This window comes from Macaca fascicularis, chromosome 7 (assembly GCF_037993035.2).
Source record: "Macaca fascicularis isolate 582-1 chromosome 7, T2T-MFA8v1.1".
NCBI lineage: Eukaryota > Metazoa > Chordata > Mammalia > Primates > Cercopithecidae > Macaca > Macaca fascicularis.
Window position 1 is genome coordinate 20,300,162 of NC_088381.1, and position 12,918 is coordinate 20,313,079.

Genomic DNA, 12,918 nt, shown 5'->3' on the forward strand with positions numbered 1-12,918 from the left:
ATTCTGTCTTTCTTTCCCTAGAACCCTTCCCCATTCTCTCCCTCAAATCCACACATGGAACTTCATTATTAATGTGCTTCTGACCTAGAAGATTCACTTAGGATCACGGAGTTTTACTTTTATGTATTTATTTAGAGACAGGGTGTTGGTCTGTGGCCCAGGCTGGAATACTCTGTATGATCCTAGCTCACTGCACCCTCGAACTCCTGGACTCAAGCAGTCCTCCTGCCTCGGCCTCCCAGGATCACAGAAGAGACCTGAGGAATCTTCAGGTAAGAACTTCTCATTTTATAGACAGGGGAATTGAAGCCCAAAGAAATGGAATGACTTAACCTGGGTCACAAAGACAGCTGGGAGCAATGATGGGATTTTCCAAGGCAAATCAAAAGTTGAGATGCGTGAAATGATCTGTTGTGCAATTCTACCAACATTCCCTTTGCCCATCAAGGATACCACATCTAGTCTAAAAAGCAGACAGATGAATCTGAGGGAGAATATGACCCGAATTCCCAACAGCTTTCCGGTTCCAGCACATCCTGTAATCCTTCTGAATTTCTGCCCTTCATTCTGTAACAACCCTCTTATAATAAATTCTCCTTTTTTCCTCATAGGGTAGCAAAAAATGAGATGGTCTAGGTTCAAACCCTGGTTCCAGCATTTACTAGCTGTGTGTCCTGGGGCAGCTTCTAAATCTCTGTTTTTGGTTTTTTGTTGTTGTGGTTGTTGTTGCTGTTGTTGTTTTTACTGTAAAAAGGAAAAAATCCTAGTGTAGAGTTTTTGTGAGGATTAAATTAGATAATGCATTTAAAGTGCTTAGTGCAATGTCTAGCATTCATTCAACAAAGATTAAGCACTTATTACGTGCCAGACACTGGTACAGAATAAACATTCACTCAATGTTACTATTACTTTATTAGAATAGCTCAAGATGATTTTTTCTACTTGAAACTAAAGGAGTTCTAATGAAGACATAAATGATTATCTGGAAGTTGTATCTTGAGTGAAAGAGCTTCAGAACAAATATGGAACTAGTTGAGTCAACCAGAGAGAGAAACAATGAGGATTCCCTCAACTCAGCATGGAAAATTTCCTGGCAGTCCATGTTCTGCTGTTGTAAGCCGTTGATTAAGCAATTCTCTTGCTGCTAAGGATTCAGACTATGTGCAAACTGAGGGCGAAGTGCTTAGGGTTTATGGCAAATATACCAGGCTATTTGAGTGTATTGGTTATTGCTTATAATTTGATAAAGTTCAACAAGAGCGAGACAAGTTCCAACCTACAGATGACCAAATGGAAACAGAGAACAACCAGCAAATTTAAATTACAAGGGTCCAGAACAAGAAATTAATCATACGTCCTGCTAAAATGAAATGGATAAGACTGGTGATAACTAGAACACTCTGTGATTTGCCAGTTAGAATGGATATACCTGGGAAGAGCCACAGGAGTTGAGAACTCTGAAACATCCTCACTCCCCAAAACTCCCACAGGGCACTCTCTGCCTGACAAGAACAGATGCCTGCCTAGCCGGTAGCAGTGGCTCACGCTTGTAATCCCAGCACTTTGGGAGGCCAAGGCGGGCGGATCATGAGGTCAAGAGATTGAGACCATCTTGGCCAACATAGTGAAACCCTGTCTCTACTAAAAAATACAAAAAAATCAGCTGGGCGTGGTGGCATGTGCCTGTAGTCCCAGCTACTTGGGAGGCTGAGGCAGGAGAATCGCTTGAAACTGGTAGGCGGAGGTTGCAGTGAGCCGAGATCGCACCACTGCACTCCAGCCTGGGAAACAAGAGTGAAACTCTGTCTCAAAAAACAAAAAACAACAAAAAAAAACCCAGATGCCTTTTTCTTTTTTTTTTTTTTTTTTTTTTTTTTTTGAGACGGAGTCTCGCTCTGTCTCCCAGGCTGGAGTGCAGTGGCCGGATCTCAGCTCACTGCAAGCTCCGCCTCCCGGGTCCACGCCATTCTCCTGCCTCAGCCTCCCGAGTAGCTGGGACTACAGGCACCCGCCACCTCGCCCGGCTAGTTTTTTTTTGTATTTTTTAGTAGAGACGGGGTTTCACCGTGTTAGCCAGGATGGTCTCGATCTCCTGACCTCATGATCCACCCGTCTTGGCCTCCCAAAGTGCTGGGATTACAGGCTTGAGCCACCGCGCCCGGCCATTTTTTTTTTTTTTTTTTTTTTTTAACTGAGTCTCACTCTGTCACCCAGGCCGCAGTGCAGTGGTGTCATCTCAGCTCACTGCAAACTCCATCTCCCGGGTTCAAGCAATTCTCATGCTTCAGCCTCCTGAGTAGCTGGGATTATTGGTGTGCACCACCATGCGCAACTGCTTGTTTTGTATTTTTAGTAGAGACAGGGTTTCGCCACATTGCCCAGGCTGGTCTCAAACTCCTGGGCTCAGGCAATTTGCGTGCCTCAGCCTCCCAAGTGCTAGGATTACAGGCGTGAGCCACTGTACCCAGCCAGATGCCTCCCTTTGTAAAGTACAATTATTTTTCTCTTTTTTTGTTTTGGCTTTTGTAACTGAAATATTAATTGCTTACTAGATATCTAGGTGTTCCTCACATTTCCCAGATCTCTTGCAGTTAGGTGGGCTCAGGTGATTAGTTCTGTTCAATGGACTGTGGTTGACCAAAGAATTTAAGAGCTAGCAAATGAGCCTCCAACAATCTCTTCGCTGTTGAGGCAACCTAGAAACTACATGTTGAGATGGCAGTGTCACAAGGTCAAAATAGCCCGAGGCTCCAAACTACCACAGCATTTACAGTCAGTCTTCGACACTTGTGAGTTCTGTATTATTGGATTTGCCTAGTCACTAAATGTGTTTGTAACCCAAAATCAATACCTACAGTGCTACTGAGGTCATTCACAGACTTGTATTGAGAGGTGACAAGTTTGAGTCACCTGATACACATGTTCCCAGCTAAGGTGGAACAAGGCAGTGCTCTGCCTTCTTGTTGCAGCTCTCATGGTGTAAATATTAGTAAGTGTCTTTTTTTTTTGAGAAGGAGTCTTGCTGTGTCACCAGGCGGGAGTGCAGTGGCGATCTCAGCTCACTGCAACCTCTGGCCCCCTTGTTCAAGTGATTCTCCTCCCTCAGCCTCCCGAGTAGCTGGGATTACAGACACGTGCCACCACCCCAGCTATTTTTTGTATTTTTAGTAGAGTCAGGGTTTCACCATGTTGGCCAGGATGGTATCAATCTCCTGACCTCGTGATCTGCCCGCCTCAGCCTCCCAAAGTGCTGGGATTACAGGGGTTAGCCACCGTGCCCAGCCAGTGTCTTTTTTAAGGTCTATCTAGTGATGCACCTTTTGTGTTGTGGGGCTATTTGTTGGTGATTTCAATGTTTAAAACGGCTCTTAAGCTTAATGCCAAAGTGTTGTGTGGTGGTTTTAGAACAAGAAGGCTGTAATGTGCCTTATAGAGAAAATGTACGCTAGAAAAGCTTCTTTCAGGTTGGGCACGGTGGCTTACGCCTGTAATCATAGCACTTTGGGAGGCCAAGGGGGCGGATTACTTGAGGCCAGGAGTTCAAGACAAGCCTGGCCAACATGGCAAAAAAACCCATCTCTACTAAAAATACAGAAATTAGCCAGGCGTGGTGGTGTGTGACTGTAGTCGCGGTTACTTGAGGCACGAGAATCGCTTAAACTCAGGAGGCGGAGGTTGTAATGAGCAGAGACTGTGCCACTGCACTACAGCTTGGGCGACAGAGTGATACTCCATCTCGAAACGTCAGGAGACAAGACTAATTTGAGTAATAATAATAAAACTCCAGTCTCCTGCACAGCCAGCTCTGTGTGGCAAAAAGAAAGAAAGAGAGAAGGGGCAGGGGAGACAGGCAGAGGCAGAGGCAGGAAGGAAAGGAGGGAAAGTAACAAGGAAGAAAAGAAAAAAAGAAGGAAAAGTGAAGAAAAGAAAAAAAAAAGTCAGGAGGGTACATCTGTGTAGTGTTGGGGGAAAAAGGGAAGGAGGGAATATTCATCAAATACCTATAAAGGAGGGCCTTTGAATCTTTTTTTTTTTTTTTTTTGCAACCTCTGCCAGCCAGGTTCAAGCGATTTTCCTGCCTCAACCTCCTGAGTAGCTGGGATTACAGGCACGTGCCACTGCACCTGGCTAATTTATGTAGTTTTAGTAGAGACAGGGTTTCACCAAGTTGGCCAGGCTGGTCTTGAACTCCTGACCTCATGATTCACCTGCCTTGGCCTCCCAAAGTGCTAGGATTACAGGCATGAGTCACCACGCCTAACCATTCTGAATCTTTTATGTGCAGCTACGTTACCTGATTTAATAGGCCAGGGGGATGGGGCCTCAGATCCTTTTTTTTTTTTTTTTTTGAGACACAGTTTCATTCTGTTGTCTAGGTTGAAGAGCAGTGGCGTGATCTCGGCTCACTGCAACCTCCGCCTCCCAGGTTCAAGTGATGCTATTGCCTCAGCCTCCTGAGTAGCTGGGATTACAGGTGTGTGCCACCACACCTTGCTAATTTTTGTATTCTTAGTAGAGACGGGGTTTCACCATGTTGGTCAGGCTGGTCTCGAACTCCTGACCTCGTGATCCGCCCACCTCTGCCTCCCAAAGTGCTGGGTTTACAGGTATAAGCCACCGTGCCCAGCCTCTACACTTATTTTTTAAATTATTTATTTTTTAGTGTTGTGATAGTGAAAGAGATTCTACGCTTCTAACAAATGACCAGATGAAGCCAATTCTGCTCGTCTTCAGATCACACTTTGAGCAAAGCTACTCAAGAGCATCTCCTTTGTGGATAACATATGTAAGATTTATGAAATAATGCTTCCTTATTATGTCTTATGATGTTTATTATATTCTGATTGCCAAGTTCAATGGATGATGCTCCAGTCTAGCTCTTTTTTTATTTTTTATTTTTTATTTTATTGAGATGGAGTTTCACTCCTGTTGCCCAGGTTGGAGTGCAATGGTGCACTCTTGGCTCACCACAAACTGCACCTCTCGGGTTCAAGCAATTCTCCTGCCTCAGCCTCCCAAGTAGCTGGGATTACAGGCACCCGCCACCACGCCTGGCTAATTTTGTATTTTTAGTAGAGACAGGGTTTCACTATGTTGGCTAGTCTGATCTCGAACTCCTGACGTAAGGTGATCTGCCTGCCTTGGCCTCCCAAACTGCTGGGATTACAAGCGTGAGCCACTGCACCTGGCCCAATTCAGTGTTTTTAAAAACATATCATATTGTTGAACTATTCAAGGCTATCTAATTCCAGAACATTTCCATCACTTGCCAAAGAAACCCTATACCTATCAGTCTCAATTCCTCCCTCCCCAACCCCCAAGAAACCACTAATCTACTTTCTGTCTTCATAGATTTGTTTATTCTGGACATTCAATTCATTTGCCTTCTCCCCATCTTGGCCTTTTTGCCAGACACACTCCTAGGTGAGGACTTTATAATTACCTCCTTATTGCCCCCTTTTATTTCTTCCCCATTTGGGTAGCAGCCCTTACTTTAGGTTGGGTGTTACTGACCTTACCTCCAGCTCAGGAGAAAGCCTTAATTAGTGATTCCATCACATTCACCTTACCTCAACAATTCGTTCAGATGTAAGCATATGACCTAACTTCTTGGTCCAATCAGAGTGGTGGTCAGGATGTGTCTGTAGAGGAGTGGAGGTTGAAGTCAATTGTTGACTTTTTTCAAAAATTGTTGAATTTTGCCGGGCGCGGTGGCTCAAGCCTGTCATCCCAGCACTTTGGGAGGCCAAGATGGGCGGATCACGAGGTCAGGAGATCGAGACCATCCTGGCTAACATGGTGAAACCCCGTCTCTACTAAAAAATACAAAAAACTAGCCGGGCGAGGTGGCGGGCGCCTGTAGTCCCAGCTACTCGGGAGGCTGAGGCAGGAGAATGGCAGGAACCCGGGAGGCGGAGCTTGCAGTGAGCTGAGATCCGGCCACTGCACTCCAGCCTGGGCGAGAGAGCGAGACTCTGTCTCAAAAAAAAAAAAAATTGTTGAATTTTTACATCTATATATACCTGTGTAACCACCATGCAGATCAAGATATGGAACATATCTACAGCACTCCAGAGGCTTCATGTTTCCTCCCCATCAGTATCTTCACTCCAAGAATAACCATGATTCAAAAGCTCAAACCCAAAGCTCAAACATTTTGTTCATTGACTGAGAAAGGAGTCACTGGCTCTCTTCCCCTGGATATGGGAAAATAGGTATGCAAGCCTAGGCGCTTCAGAAAATTATCTGGCTACCCAAGTGAAGCCAGTCTGAGAATAATAACAACACGTGGAGGAGAGCGCAGATAGCAAAATTCCAGAGAAACAAAACCACAGATCTAACAACAGTGAATTTTTACATTAAATCAATCCTGAAGCTATACTACCTATGAACTTCTCAGTCTCCAGTAAGCTATTTTGTTGTTTAAATGGCTTCAACTGATTTTTTTCTCAACTCGGAATTTTTAACCTGAGTTAGAACCTTAGCTCTACCTCTTACTTGGTATATGCTCTTGGGCAAGTTACTTAACTTACTTAATTTCTTTAGGCCTTAGATTTCTGATCTCTAAAAATAGGAGGCTATCTTCCATATAAGATTATTTTATGAAATATGCATACTCTATATACAGTATATACATACTAAATATATAAATATCCTCATACATGTTAAACACTCAATAAGTGATACAATTTTTAATTATAAACATGTCTAAAGACTTAAGTCTTCTAACAATGGAATGGGATCCCTTCTACATAATGAATCCCAAATAACTAGAAACACTAAGCATTACCTGGATAATCCTCCTTTCAGTGATGTTCTAAAAGGTGTTCCTGCTTTGGTGGGAGACAGATTAACTCTGAAATCCCTTTTAACACTAAAAACCTGTACAACACTTACTGATTTGAACACTGCCCCGAGCAATGGCAAAATGAAATAGAGACTTTTGGTCCAGTAACAGGTAAAAATAATATCCAATTAAAGTTAATGGTTCACAAGAGAAGCAACATGAGTAAAACAGGCAATGGAAACAACACTTCTCAATTAGTTAAACTAACAGCTCTGAAGATCTCCTTACTCCACAGAGAGGCCTTTACCTATGCATCAGAGAGGGAGAAGGTAAAATTAGGACCATAATCAGGCAGTAGAGGTTGCAGGAAGGGTGGAAGCTATAATAATAAAGTCAAGAAATCAATCGGATTCAGGAGCTGTGGAAAGGGTAGAAAGCTAAGGAACACAGTCTCCACTGGCATCTGAACTAACTTGTTTTGTTCTTTTTTAGAGACAGGGTCTTGCTATGTTGCCCAGGCTGGAATGCAGTGGTATGATCCTAACTTGCTGCAGCCTCGAACTCCCAGACTCAAACAATCCTGCCTCAGTTCATAGCTGGGACTAGAGGCACACATCACCACACTCAGCTTGAACTAACTCTTTTTCTCGACCTTATGCCTTTCAATATCCCTTATTTCACAGACAGACTACTGAGCAGCTACTAGGAATATCTATTAGACACCTACACACTTTTTTTTTTGAGACAGAGTCTCACTCTGTTGCCAAGGGTGGAGCGCAGTGGCGCGATTTTGGCTCACTGCAACCTCTGCCTCCCAGCTTCAAGTGATTCTCCTGCCTCAGGTTCCCGAGTAGCTGAGATTACAAGCATCTGCCACCACATCCAGCTAAAATTTTTTTTTAACTTTATTTTTTAGTAGGGACAGTGTTTCACCATTTTGGCCAGGCTGGTCTTGAACTCCTGACCTCAGGTGATCCATCCACCTCGGCATCACAAAGTGCTGGGATCACAGGCGTGAGCCACCACTCGGCCTAGAAACTTATACTTTTTAATTTTAATGAACAGACATTGTTCTATCTGAATGTTTATATTTTCAATTCTCTATTTCCAACAGTTCCCTTTATTATCTTTTGCTGGGCTCAAGGATATTGAAGCCATCCATTGGTTTACTTGTCTTCCAAGTTCATCAGTGCCTGCACTGCAAAGGAAACAGATTGTTATGCTGGAGAACTAAGAATATTCTACATATATAAATGTTTGGTGAAGACATTGCTTTTCTGGGTTCTAGGTTCCCACAAAAGTCTTTTACTAATCTTTAAGCCTTATGATTCTGTGTACTGTTTGCCATAGACAAGTTTATCAGGATTAAAGAAACCACCTTGCTGCATTTTCCTCCTTTTCACCCTGTCCTCCCTAGAGAATAAGTGGGAAGGCAGGGCTAAGAAGGACTAGCAGGAACAGGATTAAATTTAGGCAACATTTTGAAGTAAGCAAAGCCTGTCTTTCACATCTTGCCCTAAATTCCGTGTTCCAATGTTATAAATTCCTCTTGTTGCCCACCTGTACCCACCACACACAAACACACAGTCCTCCTCTCTAATTTCTTATTTTCACACTGAGTTGATTTCAACTAGGTATGAGGGGAAAAACCCAGATAACACATATTAAATTATAAAAATCCGCCCCTAACTCTTCTGTTTTAGCTTTGTTTTGAGATGGAGTGTTATTCTGTTGCCAGGCTGGAGTTCAGTGGCGTGATCTCCGCTCACTGCAACCTCTGCCTCCCAGGTTCAAGCAATTCTCCTGCCTCAGCCTCCGGAGTAGCTGGAACTACAGGCATGCGCCACAACGCCTGGCTAATTTTTTGTATCTTAGTAGAGATGGGGTTTCACCATGTTGGCCAGGATGATCTTGATCTCCTGACCTCGTGATCTTTCTGCCTCCGCCTCCCAAAGTGCTGGGATTACAGGAGTGAGCCACCACGCCCAGCATTTTTTTTTAACTTTTAGAGGGAAATTTTATTAATTCAAATTAGTCATAGAGTCATGAAATTTAGGAAAAATAACTGAATAGTTCTCAGTTTACATCAGACTCTACTATTTAAATCACGTATTTGTCTTTATAGAGGCTGACACTAGAAGGGGCAGATACAAACAGAAGTTTAGAATTCATAAACCTCTTTAGGGAGTTAGGACAGTGAGCACTTGTGGGCCTCCTGCTCATTGTCTGATCCCCATAGCTCTCCAGATTGAGCCTTAGGCCCTGCTGCTCAAGTCTGAAATGCAATCTTCAGAGAGAACAAACGTGCAGAAACCGGTGGGCTGCCCAAATCAAGCAAGAGCCTACCTTGTCCTAATTCCCAACAACTGGGATTAGACTTTCTCTTCTTGGGAAATAAGCTCTCATACCTCATAGGATTTGGGCGTCCCGTGCTACAGAAGCAGAGTTTCTAGGTTCTCTCTCAGTTAGGGAAAAGTGGGACACATGCCCAGAATGTGACAAACCAAACCAAGAATTTGCCTATTTTAGGTATAGGCAGAAATTTAGAAGCTGAGATGCCAGAATAGCGGACACCCTCCTCCTCCTCCACAGTTATAAACGCTATATATATATTCCCATGGTCCCCATGACTGCCCTAACTCCATACCTGCAAACTCTTGTAACTTCTTACGCTCCTCTAGGTTATACTGAAGCTTTTCTAGCAACTCAAAATATCGGAAGAGTGAGTCTCTGGGCCAAACACGGTCATCCTGATCCATTTCCAATAGCCCGGGCAGATTTTCATGCACAAGAGTCTCCCAGTCCAAATGACCTGTTGGGAGGAATGCTTCAGAAAAGCATGGCTAGGTTTGTAAAAGTTGGGTAAAAGCTGGTAAATCCTATGGTGTGGGTGGAAAGGTGGGGTGGGAAGAGGTAACAGGAAGCAAGGAGGGAAAGGGTGCATCAGCAAGAAATCACTTTTTACAGTGAGCAAAGAGGGCCACAGCCACACTTACCCAAAGTGAAGAAGGAGGACAGGGGAAATTAGAAGCAAAAAGAAAGTTATTAAGACCAGAAAATTGGAAAGGAGATACAGTAGGAGAGCTCCTGTTAAGAGTAAGATGTCTTATAGAGTAGTGTGAATTCAAATGGAAAAAACTCATTATTATAGTTCTTTGGCTCACCAATAGATTCAGAAAATCTGGATTCAGAAGAGGAAGAATAGGAAGAGGATGTGGAGGAAACAGAGGAGGAAAACTGGTACTCTCTTTTTTTTGACAAGGTCTCTTCTGTTTTTGATGCAGATGTTTTTAAATCCTCTTCAGTGGCACCATAATTAGACTCTACTTCAGACACTTCTGGTAAGTCCAAACTTTCCCTTTGTTGACCAGCTCCTCTTGTACTGAAAGGAGAAAATCATGACTTCACAAACATTTACAAGACATGACTAGTCCACTCATTATTCTGGTTCTGGTCCTGGCCACCCCCTAAAGCTGGGGCATAAGACAATGAGAGCCAAAATACTCCCAAACTCTAAACTCAGGCACTTCCAAACTCAATCATTCATGTGTCATCCTTAACTCTTCTCTTCCCTACCATATCCAGTCCATCAAGAAATCATGCTGACTCTATACCTTCGAAATAAATCTTTTCTCACTAACTCACTGCTACCACTCTGGCCTAAGCTGTCATCATTTCTTGCCTAGGCAGCAGCATAGCCTCCCAACTGATCTCTCTGCTCCTTCCCTTGTTCTTCTACCAACACAGCAAGTAATCCTTCTTAAATGTAAGTCACCTCATGTCACTCCTCTGTTCTGCTTTCCATTTCAAAGTCCCTACAATGGCACCCCTAACCCTACAGGATCATGTCACCATTATCTCTCTGACTTCATTTCCCAGCACTCTTCCCCCTGCTCACTCTACTCCATTCACAATGGCCTCCCTGCTGCTTCTTAAACACACCAAGCATGCTTCCAGCTTAGGACCTTTGCACTAGCTGTTTCATCTGCCTATTAACACTCTTCTTATAGATACCCACATGGTGATCCCCTTACCTCCTTCAAGTCTTTGCTCATATTACCTTTTCAATGAGGTCACCCTGACTACCCTGTTTAAAACTATAACCCATCTGTGGCTGGGCACGGGGGCTCACGCCTGTAATCCTAACACTTTGGGAGGCTGAGGCGGATGGAGTGCCTGAGCTCAGGAGTTTAAGACCAGCCTAAGCAACATGGTGAAACCTCGTCTCTATTAAAATACAAAAAAAAAGAAAAGAAAAATTAGCCTGGCATGCTGGCATGCACCTGTAGTCCCAGCTATTTGGGAGGCTGAGGCAGAAGAATCGCTTGCACCTCGGAAGTGAAGGTTGCACTGAGCCAAGATCGTGCCACTGCACTCCAGCCTAGCGACAGAGCAAGACTCTGTCTCAAAACAAAACAAACAAAAACACTACAACACATCTGCAATCCCACTTTCTACTCCCAATCTCCCTTAACCTATTCTACTTTTAATTTTCCCTTAATGCTTATCATATTTTAACATATTAATCTATTTAATATGTTCACTGCTTATTATCTCTTTGCCACTACTAATATGTAAGTTTCATGAAGCAAGCATTATTGTCTATTTTGTTCATTGATACATCCCAAGCACCTACTAAGTATTCAATAATTATTTGTTCTTTATAGTTTTTTGTTTGTTTTTTTGAGACAGGGTCTTGCTCTGTCACCCAGGCTGCAGAGCAGTGGCACAATCATGGCTCACCACAGCCTCAGCCTCCCAGGCTCAAGTGATCCTCCCACCTCAGCCTCCTAAGTAGCTGGGACCACAAGAGCACAACACCACATCCAGCTGATTTTTGTTTGCAGAGGCAGAATTTTGCCACATTGCCTAGGTTAGTCTTGAACTCCTGAGCTCAAGTGATCTACCCACCTCAGTTTTCTAAAATGCTGGTATTACAGGCATGAGCCACTGTGCCCACCCTGCTAAATTTTTGAGATGGGATCTTGCTCTGTTGCCCATGCTGGACTACAGTGGTGCAATCATGTCTCAATGCAGCCTTGAACTTCTGGCTTGAACTTCAAGCAATCCTCTTGCCTTGGCCTCTCACAGTGTTGGGATTACAAGTATAAGCCACCACATCTAGCCAGTAATTATTTGTTAATGAGTGAATGAGTTCATTTTTGCTTCTGCTCTCTTTGTCCACTGCTAAACGCTTAGGGTCTAGAATCATATCTGTTTCATTGAAGGTATGTGTATTAGTGTCCTGTGGCAGCCATAACAAATTACTATCAACTTGGTAGCTTAAAATGACAGAAATATATTCCCTCACAATTCTAGAGGCCAGAGTGTGAAATGAAGTTGACAGGGCCATACTCCCTCTGGAGGCTTTGGGGGAGAAGTTCCTTGCGTCTTCTACCTTCTGGCAGCTGCCTGGCATTCCTCAGCTTTCCTTGGCTTGTGGCGGCATTAGCCCCAACCTCTATTTCCATCTTCACATAGCCTTCTCCTATTCTCTGTGTCTTCTCCTCTTTCATCTCTTATAAGTATCCTTGCCAATGGATTTAGGACCTACCTGGATAATCTAGGATGATCTCATTCTAGATTATCCTTAGGATTATCCTTAACTTAGGATCTTTTTCTTTCCAAATAAGGTCACATTCACAGGTTCCAGGGAGTAAGGACATGGACATATTATTTTGGGTGCCACTAGTCAACCTACTACAATATGCAGTTATTAAATGAATGAATTCTCTCTCAAAGCCAATCTTCATCTTTAGTTTTCCACCTTCTCCTCCTTCATGTGTTTCTATTCCAGTTCACATACATACTCCTAACCTGTCATCTATTTTGCTATGGCTTGATCTCAGTGCCTCCTGTGACACGTTTTTTCTCCTGCGAAGCAAATTAAAAAAAAAAAAAAAATGAGCGAAGACAGTTATATTCAAGCAAAAGTGTGGTAAGAAAAAAAGAGCTCATATCAGAAAGTGAAGAAAACTAACTGGGGAGAACAAATTGTAGTCAAGGGGTGAAAAAAAATGGAGGACTCCCCACAGTGGATGAAGAATCAGGCAATATTCTAGAGCTAGAGAATTCTTATCCTTGGGGGCAAATCTTCTGTCACAAAGGGAAAAGTGGGGTCAAGGAGCAGA

The 12,918-nt window shown here is 43.4% G+C and overlaps 1 protein-coding gene across 5 annotated transcripts in view; it reads right to left on the reverse strand.

Annotated features, from left to right (window-relative positions):
- LOC102115029 (cation channel sperm-associated protein 2-like) overlaps positions 1-12,918 on the reverse strand; it is a 29,115-nt gene that overhangs the window by 1,435 nt on the left and 14,762 nt on the right. For 2 of the 5 annotated variants that reach the window (XR_012414908.1, XM_065547324.2), the window contains 3 exons: positions 9,952-10,169; positions 9,435-9,599; positions 7,675-7,985 (listed from right to left, as the gene is read on the reverse strand). Coding sequence is in view for 3 of the 5 variants with exons in the window: in XM_065547324.2 (XP_065403396.1) it covers positions 7,954-7,985; positions 9,435-9,599; positions 9,952-10,169 (415 nt within the window). In the remaining 2 variants the exon portion in view is untranslated. Of the gene's footprint in view, positions 1-7,674; positions 7,986-9,434; positions 9,600-9,951; positions 10,170-12,402; positions 12,662-12,918 lie in introns of those variants that run through there. The other 3 variants (XR_012414909.1, XM_073995720.1, XM_073995721.1) reach the window with 3 other exon arrangements.